Consider the following 18695-nt stretch of genomic DNA (forward strand, 5'->3'; position numbering starts at 1 on the left):
TATGCATAAAACAGTGTGTTGGGCTTGACATATGGACATATGTGGAGACCTGAACCGGTAATTAGTGATTATACCTTCTTCTCAGGAACACATGGAACTTCGAACAAAAACTGACCAGGTACTGCAAATAAAGCAAGTCCCAGCAAAAGTCAGAGTCAGTATCACATAGATCAAGTTCTTCAACTACAATGTAATTAAGTTAGACATCAGTAAGACGAAGATGATTTGGAAAAATCTCACACAGCTGAAAATTTTAAAGTATTTCTATTACTATTAGGTCAGAAAAAATCATAGTTGAACTGAATGATAATGAAAGTGCCACATATCAGAACTCAGGAGATGTAACTAAAATTGTAATTTGAAGAAAAGGCTTAAATTCTTATATTAGAATAGAAGAAAGGCTGACAGTTATGAGTGAAGCATCTAACTTAAAAAGTTTTTTTAAAAAAAAGCAGTAAAAATACACAAAAATATTCTGTTTTTTTTTTCTTACTAAAGAGGGAATACACTTAGTGAGGAGAAACAAACAATAGGAAAAGCATGTCATTATTCTGATATGATGATGATACATGCCCATGAATGAAGGAATAGAAAATGGAGTCATTACCTTCCAATTTCATTCAGCTCAGTATAAGCTGAATCAAAATTTTCCTTCCAAGAAATGGTGGCACCATCAGCAGCAGCATCTTTGGAAGAGAGAGAATCCATTTATGATACCGAGGAAGTCATATAAGAATAAAGAAAAGATTAACAGAAAAGCTCCTCCTTTGCCCCAAAGCATTCTCGTGACCAAATATGGAGTCTAAATCATGGGAAAATGCCAGGATTCTCTGAAATGTTATTTTTAAAAATATCATCCAAGGGGAAGCCGACATGACATGACAGAGTCATATCCCTCCACCCCCACCACTAGTGCTGTGCCATCTACATAAACAAAAGAAAACTTGGGACAATCAGAGATGTAACCTCTAGATATTTTAAAATAGAAATTTGGTAGAACAAGTTAAAAGAGAGAGAGAAAAACACATGGAAGGCCTAGAAAAGCCAGTGAGAATCAGGGCCGAGGAGGGATGCAGCGGCAGCTAGGGGGAGAGTTACAAGGCCCAGAGGAGGAAAGGAGGGGAACGGGCTCAGAGCATCCTAACCACTTGTCCCTGTCACCCCGCTGCCTCAGACAGTGAGAGCTTACTTAGCTGGTATATCAAATGGTGTAGCTTAACCCAAAATACAGGCCTGAGTACAATATTTGACAGCATTACTTTATTTGAGGTGTTAATTCCCTGGCAATGATTTACATACACACCCACACACACCCACACACGTGTGCCCGTGTAAAGCATGCGCACCAACATATGTTTGTTCTGTCTCTTGGGACCAAGGCTTGCAAGAAGAAAGACATGAGGCAAAATTTAGTTCGTGGCTTAGGAGAAGAGGAGCACGCCAGCAGCGCAACTCTTCTGACCCGGCCCACCTCAGGCTGCCCAGAGCACAGTGGGGCTGACACTCAGGTGCCTTATCTATATTGAATTCTGAGGCCCAGGGCCAAGGTTTCTCAGTGTCCAACGGAGCAAGGCTGGGGCGGGCTGGTGAGTACTTCCAGAGTCAGTGGGGGTGGCAGGGGCTGGGCTGTAGCTGGAGGCCCTAGAAGGTTTCTGAAGCACCTCTGGAGACTCTGGGATCCCCTTAACCCAGAGACACATGGGTCTGTTTTCTTTGCAGGGCCGTGACCTCCTCCTTCACCCCAGCACACACAGCCCACTCCTGTACCATGGAACACCTCTCACTACTTGGAGATTTCTTCAGGCTAACAAATGTCTTTCTCTCTCTCTCTCTCTCTTTCTTTCTCTTTTTAAAATATTTTATTTGTCCATTTGAGAGAGAGAGAGAATAAGAGAGAGCGTCAGAGGGGAGAAGGTCAGAGGGAGAAGCAAACTCCCCGTGTAGCTGGGAACCTGATGTGGGACTTAAGCCTAGGACTCCGGGATCATGACCCGAGCCAAAGACAACCACTCAACCAACTGAGCCACCCAGGAGCCCCAGGTTTCCTCTTTCAAAATGTTCTTAGGACCAAGGGGGTTTGGTGAGACAGGGAATAGGTGATATTTGTAAAATACTCACGTGTAGCTAGTTATAGGCATATCTTAATTACTCAACATATCTACCTAAAAATATATCCACCTTGAGGGGCGGCTGGGAGGCTCAGTCAGTTAAGGGTCTGCCTTCGGCTCAGGTCATGATCCTAGAGTCTCCGGATCCAGTCCCACATGGTGCTCCCGGCTCAGCCGGGAGTCTGCTTCTCCCTCTGCCCCTCACCTGCTTGTGCTCTCTCTCTCTCTCTCTCAAATAAATAAATTTTTTAAATACTCATTTTGATTCAAACCTTTCAAACAGCTTGCTTTCCTCTCCCCAGCTTAAACTGGTGAACAGGGCTGTCTCTGATGCCTCGAGGCACACTTACACCAGGCAGGGGTTCCCAAGGGAGACGAGGTTTGGCGTTCCCAAGTAGGAAAAGGGGGCAGATAGCATTCAGGTGACTCATGACTCCTGTCTGCACCCCTCTCTGTTCCTGGGGACACATGCGGGGGCCCAGGGACCCTGGCTGGCCCCAGGTAAACACGGGTGGCTGACCTCACTTTTGCTTCAAGACGGTTGAAATCACACTTTTCTTCAGGTCTCTGAAATGTTACTTGACTGAAGCCACTGGCAAATCCAGGTTCCCTCCGCCTGGTGGCCTGCCATGCCAATGGCCAGCTGGCACCCGTGACTGGGTGAGCCGCCTGGGTGCCTGGCCTCCCCCGCCTGGGGTGCAGGGAAAGGCCGGGACTCACCGTACTCGGGGAGTCGCACAAACTCCGAGGGCTCGCTGGGAAGGCTGATTCCCCAGGGATTGCTGGCGCTGACTCGGAACTGATAAGGACTCCCAGGACTGAGGTCTTCGATGACGAGGTAAGTGTCCAAGGTCGAAGCCACGGACTGCTGCCAGGCCTGGGAACCTAGTGCACGATTTTGGAGGAGAGGGAGAGAAAAAAGCCAGAGAGATATTGTTTCAAAGACCTTCAGCAAACAAAGAAGGGGAAGTTGACTCGTTTCCATTCAATGAAGCTGTGGTTACTGATTGGGCTCTGAAAGCCTGTGGGCCACCTGTAGCAAATGACTGACTAGGTCCTGAGGGGTGTGAAAGCACGCGTGAGAGTGAGAAGACGGAGAGCGTGCAGAATTTACAGGGGACCCTGCGGCAACTTTTTAATAAGGCCTAAAAATATATTATAAATCACAAGATGAGAGGAAATATGTATTTGGAAGTGGAAACAAACTAGAAGTGAACAGGCACTGAGCCCTCCACGCACGTCAAGTACCGTGCCAGGCAACTCTCTAGTTTCCCTTTCACACCGAAATCCCCGACACCCTGCGGGGTCGGGAACATGAGAAACGGAGGCTCAGAACGATGAGATGATCTTCTCCTGAGAACGGCATAAATAAGAGCTAAGGACCGAACTGGGCGGGGGCGGGGGCGGGACTAGCTTGGTGAGCCGCATCCCCAGCTCAGCTCAAACACGTCTGTGCCGAGGATGGGGACCCGAGAGTGAACAGCTTCCCGGAGAGGCCAAAGTAAGCAGTTTCGGAACTGCACGGGGCCTGTTGGGTAGAAGGAGGAAGAGCTGAGATACTGCAAGCGACAGCGGGCACAACAAATGATTTTGGTTCTGGGCACGAACGGCGGCTGGAAATTCAGCTGTGTAATGCATTACGTGGTTCAGAGATGAGCAACTAGAGCTAGCGGGCAGCTTCTTGTGTAACTAATTCTTCTGGATAACCGGTGGCAGGTTCAGGTGTTTCTGACTGCTGAACTAATGTATGCACCCTCAGCACGTACATGCAATGAATTAAAAAAATGAACAGCTTTTAAAAATCATTATACACATGTCTGTATATACGTAAAGTTTAGAGATCACACAAAAGGTATATGCGATCTCTATATATGTGGTCTCTAAATTTTGTGTGGGGGTGCGGGTCAGGCTCTGCTCACGCTACGCTGGTTATCACTCTGGGAGAAAGAGTACGGATTCGCGAACTTGACACCTGGGTTTAATGCCAGCCTTGCCTCTTACCAACTCCTGCCTCGGGTTCCTTAACTTTCTTCGGGCCCTAGCCTCCTCATCTGTAAGAGGGGCCTGATTGCCCGTCTGGGGGATAGGGCTTATTAAGGACAGAAGTGCCCAGGAAGGCACTTTGAAATCTACCAGGAGTCATTATCAGTTTGGCGAAAACCACTGCTCGAAGTTAGAGGTCAGAAGGCAGCTGTAGTCTGCCAGGAGGTGTTTATGCTGAATTGGAAGACACAAGAAGGAACACCTGATGAAAAGCTTGAAGGCAAGTAGTTTATGACTCTGAAGGACCTCCCCTTTGGAGGAAGGGGAGAAAGAAAGGGAAGAGCAGGGGGGAGCCAGCTCACCTTCCTCTCTGTACTCCACGGTGTAACCAGAAATCGTGCAGTTTCCCGTGCTGGAGGGAGGCAGCCAGCGGAGGATCACGGAGGTGCAGCTTCTCTCCTGGGCAATGGGGCGGTTAGGGGCCGCCGGAACACCTTCAGAGACGGAAGTTATGGTCAAGTCCTCTTTCTGCGCAACTTGACATTTTGCACCAAGGTTGGATGTTTCCTAGGAAACATGCTTCCCCATGTCTCAATTATTTCCTACGCCCTTTCCACCCAATGGCATACCTTTCTCCAGGCCCTGGAGAGGCCTGGCAGATATGCTTTGGGGTTAGAAGTTCTTCCTCGGGCTAAAGACTGCACGCTGGGGATTAGGCTGACCGGGAAAGCATGCAGGAAGTTATGGCGGGCCACAGATAGCCCTTAGGGAAGATTCCTTCTCTCCCCTTTGCTGGACTTTGGGATTTCACAATGGACCTTTTCTTCCCCAGGTCTCAGGGAGCCCTTGTAATGTCCACTTAAAATATCTGACACACATAAATTCATAGAGACCGGAAGTAGAACAGTGGCTGCCAGGGGCAGCGGGGGCAGGGAGGGGAGCTGCTGTTTAATGGTTATAGGATTTAGTTTTGCAAGATGAAAAGAATTCTGGAGATCGGTCGCACAAACATAAGAATGTATTCAACACTACAGAAGGTACATTTAACATTGGTTAGGATGAAAAATGTTATGTATATTTTACCGTAATAAAAATATTTTAAAATTATAGAAGGTGTTGGATGAACAGAGAGCCTGTACCTTGCACTTTAACTGTAGCAGACGTGGATGTGGTGCCATGGTCATTTGTTGCTATGCAGGTATAAATCCCACTGTCTTGGGGCATCAGATTGCAGATCTTCAAGGTGATTTCCCCTGAATCACTAGGGACACCAAAAGGATGCTCTTTAGACTCTAGTAATGACACAATTGACTGATGGGTAAAATCCCAGAGGGTGGGCATGCGGGATGCTGAGCTGAATCCTCAGGCCCAAGGTCTCATCCCAGCTCTGGGACTTCCCTACACACCTTGGGTGGTCACCTTGTCTTTCTATATTCCTATTTCTTTATGGGGGGACATTCTTGCCACTCGCATCTCTCATGTGTGTTGTATAAAGGGCAGAGGGATAGAAAAGGAGTAAAACGAGATAAGAATTAGATGAGGGTTGCTGGGGGGAGGGGGGTTGGGAGAGGGGGGTGGGGTTATGGACATTGGGGAGGGTATGTGCTATGGTGAGTGCTATGAAGTGTGTAAACCTGATGATTCACAGACCTGTACCCCTGGGGATAAAAATATATGTTTATAAAAAATAAAAAATAATAAAATTTTAAAAAAAGAATATGGTCTGAAATATATAAAGTCTTATACAATATTACTGGTATTATTACCACTAGCATTTTTGTCCTAAAATTTTTCAGTCTCAAACATCGATAACACACTGTATAAGAAAAGGGAAGGGCACCTGGGTGGCACAGTGGGTTAAGTGTTTGACTCTTGGTTTTAGCTCAGATAGTGATCTTGGGGTCCTGGGATTGAGCCCCAAGTGGGGCTCCATCCTCTGCATGGAATCTGCTTGGGATTTTCTCTGTCTCTCCCTCTGCCCCAATCCCCCACGCTCGCACTCTCTCTCTCTCTCTCTCTCAAATAGATAGATAAATCTTAAAAAAAAAAAAAGAAGGGATGCCTGGGTGGCTCAGTCGGCTAAGCCTCTGCCTTTGGCTCAGGTCATGATCTCAGGGTCCTGGGATCGAGCTCCACATCAGGCTGTCTGTTCAGTAGGGAGCCTGCTTCCCCCTCTTTCTCTGCCCCTCTCCACACTGACTCCTACTCTCTCTCTTACTTGTTCTCTCTCTCTCAAGGAAATAAAATCTTTTTAAAAAGATTTAATAGGGCGCCTGGGTGGCTCAGTGGGTTAAGCCTCTGCCTTCGGCTCGGGTCATGATCTCAGGGTCCTGGGATCGAGTCCCGCATCGGGCTCTCTGCTCAGCGGGGAGCCTGCTTCCCTCTCTCTCTCTGCCTGCCTCTCTGTCTACTTGTGATCTTTCTCTGTCAAATAAATAAATAAAATCTTAAAAAAAAATAAAAAGATTTAATAAACAAACAAAAAAAAGGAAAATGAAACGACTGAGAATGAAATGTTTAAGTATTTCAAATTCTACTAGGGGACCCTCAAAACAATTACATGAGGGGTGCCTAGGTGGCCCAGACGTTAAGTGTCTGCTTTCAGCTCAGGTCATGATCCCAGGGTCCAGGGATCGAGCCCCAAGTCAGGCTCTCTGCTCAGCAGGAAGCCTGCTTCTCACTCTTCCTCTCCTACTCCCCCTGCTTGTGTTCCCTCTCTCGCTGTGTCTCTCTCTGTCACATAAATAAATCTTTAAAAAAAAATTACGTGAATTAAGTAAAGGTCAAATTCCGCCACTAAATGCTCAGAAAGGATGACACACAGCAGTCAAGTCAACCCCAATGCCAACCCCCTAAGGAAACAGACGAAGCCAAACACTGACTCCCCCACTAAGTTCCATGGGCCTGCTAACCTCAGGACCTGGTCATCCCTGGCCATCATTGCGGGGAATACCATTTCATATGCACGAAAATTAAGTTAATGGATGGGAGTTTGATTCTAGGTTATTCTTTGATAAATGCTTAAGCACTTAAGGGCTCATTATTGCTTATCCACTGTAAACAGCAGTACACAATAAATACTAACAGAATGATTAGGAGGCAGTCAACCAAGTTTTTTTTTTTAAATAGGCTTTCTTTGTGGAAGCATGTGTATGGCTGGATTTTCTGTTTAACATTGCATATTTTGGAGAAAGTCTTTTTTTTTTTTTTTCTTCTAAGAAAACTGTTCTTAGGTTAATGGAGGAATTCAACAGATCACTGTTTCTCAGGATCCTGACGGGCACAAAGAAACACCAGGATGTTGGGAGGTGAGACCCACATTCCTTCCAGGGGGCTGGAGCCTTTGCCACTACTGTTGACACAGAGATTCTCTTGGGGATCCTTGGGGAAAGATCAGCCAGTCCGGCGGATGTAAGTCGGTGACTGTCAAAGCTCTTTGAAAGTACGACTCATGCCTAACCCAAGATATAGAGGGGTATGTTTTTATTTGTTGAGTGTGGGTCCAGAATGCAGTCTTGCCAAACTGTCCTTGCAGGTGCAGGTATGTCTATGTGCTGCTCAGTAGCACGTGACCACGTGCTGGGCACCCCTCCCCTCTGTGTCTGACCTGCTCCTGGCAGGGAGCAGTGGGGGCTGTCCTACAGCTCCCAGCCCTGGCATACCATAGTGTGAGAGCACGCTTTCCTGAGCTGCCCATGGATGTTGACTCCATTTCTCTCCTCATCGAGGCCAAGTATTTGGGCGAGAATAAGCTCCAGGGCACCCAACCCCCCCTGCCCCCAGAGGCTAAAGAACCAAGGTGCTGGCGGTGTCTCTGTGGAGCTTACCAGGAGGAGACGGTATATGTGGCCGAGCTGTTGTCTGTGTCAAGGATGTTCTGGTCTGGCCCCTTCCAGGTGATGGTGGGCTTTGGCCGCCCACAGACTTTGCACTGCAGTGTCACTGTGTCCCCAAGCAAGCAGGTCACATCCACTAAGGGCACAAGGAATTCTGGGGCCACTGTGGTCAGATGGACGTAAAGCATCATTTAGAACAAACACAATAAACAGCCGTTTTACATCATTCTCCCCTGCCCACGCACGTGTAGTGATTCAAATGACCTTCAGCTTAATACTGTCAAGTCATCCGTGTTCCATGAAGAAGGGTTTTAAAAGTAAGAAATGTTTACTGCAGAAAATCAGGAAATACAGATAAGTAAAAAGAGGAAAAGTCTCCGTGATGTCCTGATACAGAGGTAACTACTGCGAATGTCTTGGTCTACATCCTTTGGGCTTTCACCAACACCGTTTTTCTTACACAAATTACACATAACGCAAGTTGTGGCCTTTTCCACTCCCACAGTGTATCATGCACGCCTTTCCTTGTCCATAGCACAGAACCACATCTCCATTATTTTCCGCCTCTCCCTCAACGGCTGGATCTGCCACAATTTATTGAGCCAGTCCCCATGTTCTCCATTCGACTTTGTAACTCACCTTCTTGGATGAAATTTGGATTTAAGATCTGAAAAACACAAAGAAACAGAAAGTTGCTTAAATCCTAAGCTACTAATGGAGAACAGGAGACTTCCACCGTCTTGAGTAAAGGAAGTACAGTTTAGGGAGACGAGGCCTGGAGGCCAGGCTCTCTTGCTTGCGACCGTGTCAGCATCGCAGGAACAACCCTGGGCACCTTTTCTCCTCTCCTCTCTGCTCTAGTTCTTCACGTTCCTCTGGGTGGCCCAGGGCCCCACACAGGTGTATCATGACTGCAAGCTCTGCTGGCTTTAGCCGGCCCCTTTCTCCTGCGTTTCACTTCCCCAGGGGCTCGTCCTCCCTGTCAAATGCATAAAAGCCATGCTCCCTGCCCGCTTCCTTCTGCACTCGAGCTATGAGTTGGCACTGGGTCTTCCCAGCCTCACAGGTTTTCAAAAACAGAGCAGCAGAGTTGTATCAGACTGGAATACTCTTCCAGAGGCAGCCCCCTCACCCCAAACAGGGGAAGGGCCTCTTCAAGCAGCTGCATGCAGAGCTTGTCTGGTTGTGGGGCAAAGGGAAGGTCATGCCCATCCATCCTGTCCCCAGCATAGGGCAGCTTGAAAATCACCTAGGGGTACTAGCCCTTTTGGCTTTGTCTAGCTGAGAACACAATGAAGTGACCTGACCTTCACATGGCTGGTTGGCAAAGACACACTGGAAAGGCCCCCTTGTGACCCCACAGATCTTCACAGAAGATGGACTCCCGGCCAACTAGCCATGCTGAAAAGTCACCCCTTCTTGATTTTCATTCATCTTGTTTTCCCTCTAATCACGTGAGTGCAGGTTATAAAGCTTGGCAGGGTGAATGAAACATGGGTTTCGGAGTCAGAAAGCCTGGGGCTCATCTCCTTTGTTTCATGTGATAATCACTTAAGATTTATTACATCAATTTCCTTCCCTATAAAATGGGGATAACTAATACGCACTACGAAATGTTATTGCAAAGATGAAATGAGTAGTCTTGGTCAAGTGCTTGGCACAATGCCTGACAAATAGCAAGTATTCAGTATTTCTGCTTAAGGAAAGAAAGATGATCTAATTCTAGTCATCCTCCTTCTGCGAAGCAGCCTACTGTTACAGTGGCTTTTCTCTCAGAGTTTAAGGTGTAAAATTCTTCTCTCCCTCATAAATGAAGCCAGAGAGCTCACCTGCCTTACCAATGGCCCATTGTGGCATTCGTACTTATCTCCCCATAGTTACTCCTGGCGTATGTGAACACGGTTTCTGTCTGGCGTATGTGAACACCCTTAATCAGGATCCATGTGAGCCCTTTGGAACAAAGTTGCTATTTTCCCCCTTTGCCAACCAGCTACCCACATACAGCACCCAGCTCTTTCCTGAAGTGAGCTGCGGAAAGTTCTCTCCATGCCAAGTCCTGGGGCTGCCCAGTCTTGAGACTGACCACTGCAGCGCCCTCTGCCAGTCTCAAAGGCCACGTACACCACTGCCCCGCCTTCCTTTAAATCAGTGGTTCTCAATCCTTTACCCTGGCAGCTTTAAAAACACAAAAAATCAATGCCTGGACCTCAGGCCTAGAGATTCTTTTAGTTGGTGTGAAGTGGGGCCAGGCATCGGGTTTTTCGAAAGCTGCTTTGGGGGAGTCAATGTGCGCCCTAGTTTGAGGAAAGCCGCTGAAAGCCCCCTCTATCCAAAGGAACTGGTTTTGGAAACCAACTCCCTGCCCCTGAGGCTTTTTTGGGGTGGGGCAGGGAGATGTGGGGGCATTTGGTAAAAGCTGCTTTACCCCACCCAAGAGACCTCCCCTCTTTATGAGGAGACATGGGGCTGTGGCAGGGGAACAGCCTGGGCACAGGGTGGGCAAGGTGCTGAGGGGTCCACAAAGGTCTCCCCCGGCTTAGGTGAGGCAGAGAGAACGATATCTGCACCAGTCATTTCACAGTCCGAGAAAAGGAGATGAAGAATATTTTCTAAATGTTATCGTGGCTTCTCACAGGGTGGCGAGATCAACGGTGGCTTTTCTCCAGTTCAAAAAACATTGTCTCCTCCTCCAGGCTGGTGCAAGATTTTACTGATCCAGAAATGCTAGGATGGAGGCCCCAGCCTCAGGATTTATAAGATGTCTGAATTTCGGATGATTTTTTTCTTTCTCTTCTTACCTGGGCTTTCCAAATATCCTGCAGTCCATATGTTTCACTTTTTTTAATAATCTTTTTCAAAGGAGAAAAGAACACAGTGCTACTGGACTGTAAGTTCCTTAAGGACCAGAGGATGTTATTTTTCTTGGACCTCTGGCCCCTAGCCTGGCTTCTGCTGCGAAATGGGCATTTTATACATGTTGGTTGAATGAGTATTTGACCTTTGTCCTCATTCCGGTTCTTCCAAGAATTCATAAACAGAATCTGGAACTAGGTCCATGTAATCTATAAAATAATGACTTCAGGGTATATTACTAATAATATTTGATCAGAGCCTGTTTTCAAACACAGATGGAAAACAAACTTTTGGGGAATGATAAATAAAAACAAGAAAATCCATTGCCTCTGAGAGAGGAGGTTCTCAGCGGCATTCCACTCAGGAGCGAATATAAACTCCAGGAGCAGACAGAGCACATAGTATCCAGACCCCAAGCCAGACACACTCTCTTGCCTTGGACAACATTGTTAAGCCTCTTAGGCCTTAGTTTTAGCTGGAAATTGGGGATAATGGTGCCCACCGGAAAGCTTGTTTGATGCAAGGGCTGATTTGTTCCGATAAAGATTTATTGAGCTGGTCTTTGGTTGTGGCCCTCAGCAACATGCTCAGCACCCTCTTTGGGCCGAAAGTCTGGTGGGGAAGGTGGAATTCAGTGACCTCTGCACAGCTTCCAGGATGGTGCCTGGCTGACCAGCCTCCAACAGACACAGAGCTCTGTCTTCTCCCTCGCTCCACCTTCCCTGTCAGGACTTCAGGGTAGAAACGATCTGGGAATGTTACCAGCTTTGTCCAGTGGTCTGAACTTCCCATCCCAATGGGAAACCACAAGGGAGTCAGACAGGGATTACATGCAGGGAGGGACAGGGAGGAGACAAATGACATATGGAAGAGACAAATGGCCCATTCCTTCATTGTAACATTTTAAGTGGGGTTTCATAAATCTGCGCTGTGGTAGTAATTCTATTCTATAAAACAAACTGATGCTGAGGGAATTTCTTGACTTAGTCCTCTTTCCCATCACTCCCCACTGCATTCAGGATATTATCAAACACATACATTATTTAAAAAGCAAATCTTCCTAATTTGGAGGTAGACTTAGTGGGAATTTGGAGAGAAAGGTTGCCAACAAGGCTACTTGTAGGTTCTCTACCTGGAAGGGGCCCGTGGAAGGCATCAGTCTTCATTCCTCTGTTGGCCGGCCCAAGCACTGCCAATAATGGCAATAACACCAGTGGTTTGTGTAATATCACGTAGTTGGCATAAACCACTCACAGACTCCTTCATTCACTCATCCTAAACTCTGGGAGGATGTACCAAGCAGGTGTTATTTGTTCCCATTTCCAGATGGGACAGGGAAGTTCGTGTAAGGTCACACAGTGCTCCTTCCACCATCCGTGCACAGGCATGGCCTTGGAAAAGCATTGTGACACTTTGTTCTTGATGTCAAAGCCCTGCCTCCCTACCTTTGCTCCCCAACCTTGCTCTTCATCCCATTGCTACCTAGTTCTCCCCTTTGAACTCCTCTAGCAAGGACCAAGAGCCCAGCTGAAGTCCATGCTAATGCTTTTTCTAACTTTGACTCTGGGTGACATCCATGGAAGATTCCTCCCTCATTTTTCCTCTTTCTACTTTGAAGCAAGTTGGGTTATGGACTGGAAGAGGGCCACCTCACACTGCAGTGGAACAGCCTAGGCATTTGTCTGTGGTTCCCTGGGAACTACAAGGCCCACGTGGGCAAGAAGCTTGCTCACTGTTGTTGCCTTGGAGCCTAGCACAATCCCTGGCACATAAGGGCTCAATTGGTATTTGTCGAATTAATCAGTCAATCAAGGGGTGGGGTCCTAATTTGGTGGGAGTTGAGAAAATGTCTTGCCATGAACTTGGAAGTGTTTTCCTATTTCCATCATTTGGTATGGGACTTGGTCTGGAATCTCATCAGTCAGTTCATGCCTGAGAGGTGATAGCGATCTTTTCCTCCTCCCTGCTCTTCCCGAGGTTGGTACCTAGTGCTCTGCTCCCGTGCTTCTGTCTATCACAACATCTTCCCTGCATGCTATTACCATACCAGACTCACGAACCCTTTGAAGATAGTAACCCTTTTCTATGTTTTATGCACCATTAAGCCATGCTGCTTAACATAGCATCTTGAACATAGCAGAAGGCCAGGTATGTGTCCAATCAAATTAACTTACCCAATTAGAAGACTAGAATCTAGGCCTCCTGACCACCTTGTCTAATGATCATTGTTGGTGTGTGCCGAGACCTGAGATACCCCCGCCCGGGGCTGGAAGGGGTAATCATAAGCTAACACATATTTCTTGAAGCCTAATGTTTTCCTTCTTTAGAAACAGTTTGAGTGTCCGCAGAGAGTGGTAGATGGAAGAGAGCAGGGAGCTGGAATCAGAATGGATGTTGAGGCAAGATGACACTTGTACAAAAAGCATATGTTCTCTCTCTGGGAGACGCAAACCCAAGGGGACGAAGCTGCTACAGACAGGGCTTGGGAATCTGCTTTTATTTGAACAGCAGAGGGCGGCAGATGGTCGTGTTTCCTCCTTCCGGGAGCAAAGAACCACCACAATGTGGTCCACCAGCAACTTAGTTTCTTCCTTCTGGAGAGAATTCCAATTGTCTTCTTCAAAACAGGAGGGCAGCGAAGGAACAGGAGAGAGCTGTAGGTAAAATCAACCAGCCCTGAATAACAAGCTAAACTTTAAAGAAATGTTGAGTCTCCTTTTCTTGCCAGTCAATGTCCAAGATTCCGGCCCCATGTCCTGAGAGTGAGGGCAAATCCTTGCCTAGAAAACCAGGTGCCAACTGACTCCAGAAGGAAAACACCCCACCCCATTTTTTCCCAATCCCTCATCACTGGTCACAAAACACAGTTCAAAACTATGTATATCTAGAATGCTGAAGGAATCAAAACGGCCAAAAGAAACTCAAACCAAATGTTCAAAACTCATCTCAGAACTACCTTCAACGAACCCAGAATTTGTATAGCTGGCCTTGGTTTTTTTTATTGCCTTTGTGTTTTTCATGAGAATCTCTGTTCAGAAGAGGAAGGGAAGGGATTTCAGATGATTTTCGTGAGAAAATGTGACAATGAAATGAACAGATATAAGAAAGTCAATTTCTAAAAACCTAGGTATGATTTCTGGTGTGGAGGTTGAACCCTTACTGTTTTTAATCTGGCCAAATAAGACACAGTTTTCTAAATGTTTAGAAATTATCCCTACCTCTGCTTATCTCTAAATGGACATAAAGATGAAAGCAAGACACAAAGATGTGAATGCAACACAATCCCAAACAACAATGGGATTGTCTTTGAAGTAGCTCCTTACTTCCCAAGTATTTTCATGACTGTCTAGGTTCTAGGTCTTTTTATTTTTTTTTCAACTTTGCCTTTCCCCCTGCTTTGACCCATTTGTGATAGAAACATTTTAAAATTTTCAAATGTGTAAGTTTTAAAAATTATTTTTGTTACTGGTTTTTAACTTAATTGCATGGTGTTTGGAGGCTTTGATCTATAGGATACTCATTCCTTGATTTTTGATGAGACATGGTCCATTTCTGTAAAAAGCTGTGTGGGTTCTTGAGAAAAATGTGTAAGTGTTAGCTGTTGGGTACAGGTTTCTAAATGTTCATGTGTCAAACACATTAGCTCTTTTATGGGGATTTCTTGTCTGACTCCTCTTCCCGCCCTTCCTCAGTATTTTGGTTAGAGAACATTTGGCGTGTCCTTGAAAATAAAAAGGACAAAAATATGACTTGAAACATAATAATGAAAAAAATTCACCACCCATCCCACAAAGTAGTCAAAGCAGGTGGTTTATTACTGTGCATACAAGAGTCCTGTGCTCTCAGTAGCCTGGAGGTCTGTTCAGAAGGGATTGGAGTGAGGGGTGCTGGTCCAACTTCCTTTTTATACATCCCATGTCCAACTTGGAAGTCATGATCTTGACCTTGGATAAAGGCTTTATGGATGAATGCTTTGAGGTCTCATGCCTTAAGGATTTGAACCTCCTCATATTCCTACCCCCAAATGTCTTTTACTTTTTTACTCTTGTTCACCTACTCCTAGGTCTACTGCAACAGCCCTCCAATAGACCTGCCTGGCCTGCTGTTGCTAACTCAGGTGCCAGCTACTTCCCTAAAGTGCAGAATGAGGGACACCTGGATGGCTCAGTCAGTTAAGGATCAGAGTCTTGGTTTAGGCTCAGGTCAAGATCTCAGGGTTGTGAGATAGAGTCCTGCATCGGGCTCCCCACTGGTCATGGACCCTGCTTAAGATTCTCTTTCTCCCTAATGAAACACATGGACTCTGCTTGAAAACTTGCTTTTGCTCTCATCATCCACTGGGTCAAGTCCAGGCTTTCTAGCAAGTTTCTCAAGGCCCTCATTGTTTGGTCCCAAGTCATCTGCTAGGCTTTGTCTCTGACAAACTCTTCTCACATACTAAACCCCAGCCACCCAGACCATATACTCTTCTCGAAATGTGCCAGGCACTTTCATACCTCAGGCCCGTTGCTCATGTTCTCTTCCTACTTTATCCTTCTACCAGACTGTTTAGCAGTCCACCCAGCCCATACACTGCCATCACATGAAGACAATGATCATGCTTCCTGGGAGACACAGGCTGTGGGAATACACAACCTTGGGAAAGTTACTTCACCTCTCTCTCTGTGCTCCCCTTTTCTCATCTGTAAAACAGGAATAATGTTAAGAGTACCTATGTATTGACCCTGTTGGGAGGAAAGGACTCAGCAGAGCCAGGTCCATAGGGAAGACTGATAAGTAATAGCTCCTATTATTATCAGCCCAGTGCCTGAGTGGTTGTGCAAATACCCACTAATGAATAAATGCATGACCCTGTGCCTTTTACTAGATCACGCTGTGAACTCTGCTATATAATTTGAACATTTAATCAAGCCTGCCTCTTTCTACGTGACTGCACACTTCTTAAGCACGGGCCCTGATCTTACGTCATTTGTTGACCCTCCATTATACTCACTGCAATGCTTTTATTACTCACTTTTGATAAATTGAACTGACTAGGATATCACTTGGAGTGAGCCTGTAGGTGAAACTTGACAGTACAGGCTTGGGGAGGGAGGTGGTGGCTTTTGCTTCTCTAATAGTTGCTCTTAGAGCAATTTCTCCTGGGTCAATGGCACCTCATAATCTCTTTAATGGACAACTCAAATGAGATGGGTGAGGCCTCCAGACTAGGCTGAGTGAGCCATAGGACACACATGACTGGGGGGTGCTGAGTGACTGTGTTGGCCTGAGAAATCCATTCAGACTTTTCTCCTATGTGATCAGATCTCCCTTCTTGGCTTCTGCGGCAGGACTCCGGAGTCACAGGGGAAGGGTACGGGTGAGGCCACGTCATCACCCCCAAGGTCAAGGGACTTAAAAAGTTGTTGAGGAAGAAATTCTCCTCCATCAAGCAAATGTGCAACAAGGGAGGGCCTGGACCTTCTTAAGAAAGTTCCCGAGCCTCATTGAGCAGATCTCCTCCACATCACATGCCAAGTTTGGCCTCTCAATGCATCACCATCAAGATCAGCTCTCTTTTTTTGAAGTAATCTCTACATCCAAAGTGGGGCTTGAACTCATGAGCCCGAGATCAAGAGCTATATGCTCTACAGACTGAGCCAGCCAGGTGCCCCAGACCTGCTTTTTTTTTTTTTTTTTTTCCTTTCTTTCAGACCTGCTTTTTGGTTGGTTGTGTGACTGTGACCTCTCTGACTCTGTTTCCTCTAGGAGGGTAAGAAAACCCCATCTTCACAGGGTTGTTCAAAGGAACGGGAACATCACAGATGTGGATATGCAGTGGAAGATTTTCTTGTAATTCCCCCAGGAGAGAGAAATGCCAGCTCTGGCAAGCTAAGTGCCCTTCCCTTAGTGGCACAATATAAATCAATCTGCTTGTTGAGTTAGAACAAAGCCAGGCAACAGGAGTGAGTCTCCAGGCCAAACCCATCAGATATATTACAAAGAAAATATTTTGTAAAAATAAAAAGGCAGGAATGTGATGCTTCACTTTCTTTTCTCCAAAGAGCTCTTTTCATAAAAAATTTCTTTTTATATAATGCATTAACAGGCATCAGTAGAAACACACTGGCGATGGCAGAAGGTCAGTCACCTGACTAGGGGTGTAAACGTTTCCTCCAGTCTGTCTGGCCAGGTTATTTTGAAGCTCTGAATCTGGGACAGGGAGCCAAAGCAGCTGAGGTGGGAGCAGCAGGCTAGCTCTTTCAAGATGTAGAAGCTGGGGCTGGGGAACTGTGGGTATGGAGAAGGAAAGAAGGGTCAGCTCTGGCCACTCAAACCCTTCCAGAGCTGGCAGTGGACATTCCGGTCTGATCTCAGGAATAAATGTACCCAGGCCATTCCTGGCACACTTCTTTTGACGCAAATTTCAGGGTCAAGGCATAGAATCTCTGACTTCTTCTGTTGGAGGGTCTCAGTGTTTTCAGTCAGAAGTTCAGGAGAGCAAAGGGTCTCAGAGTCCACTGATATCACACCTTGGCTCCATTTGGTGCTCAAAGGGTCTCACACCACATATGTAAACACCTGTACCCTTGAGCTGTGTGCAGTGGAAGAAAGAGAAACCCGAGGTTCAGCAAGGCTAAGTGGCCCTCACCTCACAGTTGACAGTACCCAGACTCCAAATCAGGTTTTTTGACTCCTCTTCCCGCGTTCTTTCCGTGGGGATACTTTCCATGTGCCCTTGTGTGATTTTTAAAAAAAAAGTAATCTCTACATCCAACATGGGGCCTGAACTCACTACCCCAACATCGAGTCGGATGCTCTATCGACAGAGTCATCCAGGTATCGTATCTTTGTGTCATTTTTATTTAAGTCCTACTTAAGCCCTGGAAAGCTGGGATGAGCACATATGATATTCCTCTTTGTTGAGCTGGAAAGTTGAACAACAAATCCACACATAAAACTTGGCACTGGAAGACAGGTCTTCTCATCTTCCAGGATCTGTGTTTTAGATTAAAAACAACCTGGAGATGGGGGAGCAGTTCCCCCCACCCACCCACAGAAGGATGGTGGAGGTTGGGGAGTGAAGTCCAGGGAAAGCCACAATCTGCCTTCAGGGAAACTTCTCATTTTCAAACTGAAAGATACAACTTCTCTGCCTCAGTTTCCTCTTCTAAAAGTCTTTGAAGGGGCTGGGGGGATGGAGAGGGATGGAGTTATTGTTTAGTGGGTACAGTTTCAATTCAGCATGAAGAGAAAGTTCTGGAAATGAATAGCAGTGACAGCTATACAAATTGTGATGGTATTTAATGCCACTTAAAAATGGTTAGGGGCACCTGGGTGGCTCAGTGGGTTAAAGCCTCTGCCTTCGGCTCAGGTCATGATCGCAGGGTCCTGAGATTGAGCCCCGCATCGGGCTCTCGGTTCAATAGGGAGCCTGCTTCCCCCTTTTTCTCTGCCTGCCTCTCTACCTACTTGTGATCTCTCTCTCTCTCCCTACAATCAATAAATATTTAAAAACATGGTTAAAGTAGTAAATTTTATGTTATGTATGTTTTACCACAATTGAAAAAATAGTATATAAATAAATGGGGGGTTAACTGATGGTTTCTAAGTTTCTGTCCACTCTGAAAGTCTACGATTCTTACCCTGACTGGAAATTTCCTTCCAATGTAGCTTTGTCTTTCCAAGTGCTTTCTCTCCCTAATCTCTCAGAATGCTCTCCCACAAGACCCCAACCCTGTTCTTAGGCAGAAAGGAACACCCTGAGCTGTCTTGCAGTTGGCATAATGACTGAGGGTAAGGTCTAGATTTAGTCTGCATCGTGGATGAGGCCGGCTCCTTGTTAAATGACTGGGGCAGAGATGGATCGTTTTGGAATCGTGACCACCTCTTATTTTGATGGATTGATGTTCTCTGCTAAAAGTGGCATTGGGCT

At 46.3% G+C, this 18695-nt stretch overlaps 1 protein-coding gene across 14 annotated transcripts in view; it reads right to left on the reverse strand.

Moving 5' to 3' along the window:
• The window catches only part of KALRN (kalirin RhoGEF kinase), a 658233-nt gene that overhangs the window by 16233 nt on the left and 623305 nt on the right, over positions 1-18695 (reverse strand). For 13 of the 14 annotated variants that reach the window (XM_032869462.1, XM_032869460.1, XM_032869458.1 and 10 more), the window contains 6 exons: positions 8567-8594; positions 7919-8090; positions 5231-5352; positions 4454-4585; positions 2829-2993; positions 608-686 (listed from right to left, as the gene is read on the reverse strand). In XM_032869462.1, coding sequence (XP_032725353.1) covers positions 608-686; positions 2829-2993; positions 4454-4585; positions 5231-5352; positions 7919-8090; positions 8567-8594 — 698 coding nt within the window. Of the gene's footprint in view, positions 1-607; positions 687-2828; positions 2994-4453; positions 4586-5230; positions 5353-7918; positions 8091-8566; positions 8595-18695 lie in introns of those variants that run through there. The other variant, XM_032869465.1, reaches the window with a different exon arrangement.

This window comes from Lontra canadensis, unplaced genomic scaffold (assembly GCF_010015895.1).
Source record: "Lontra canadensis isolate GAN:19392208 unplaced genomic scaffold, GSC_riverotter_1.0 scaffold38, whole genome shotgun sequence".
NCBI lineage: Eukaryota > Metazoa > Chordata > Mammalia > Carnivora > Mustelidae > Lontra > Lontra canadensis.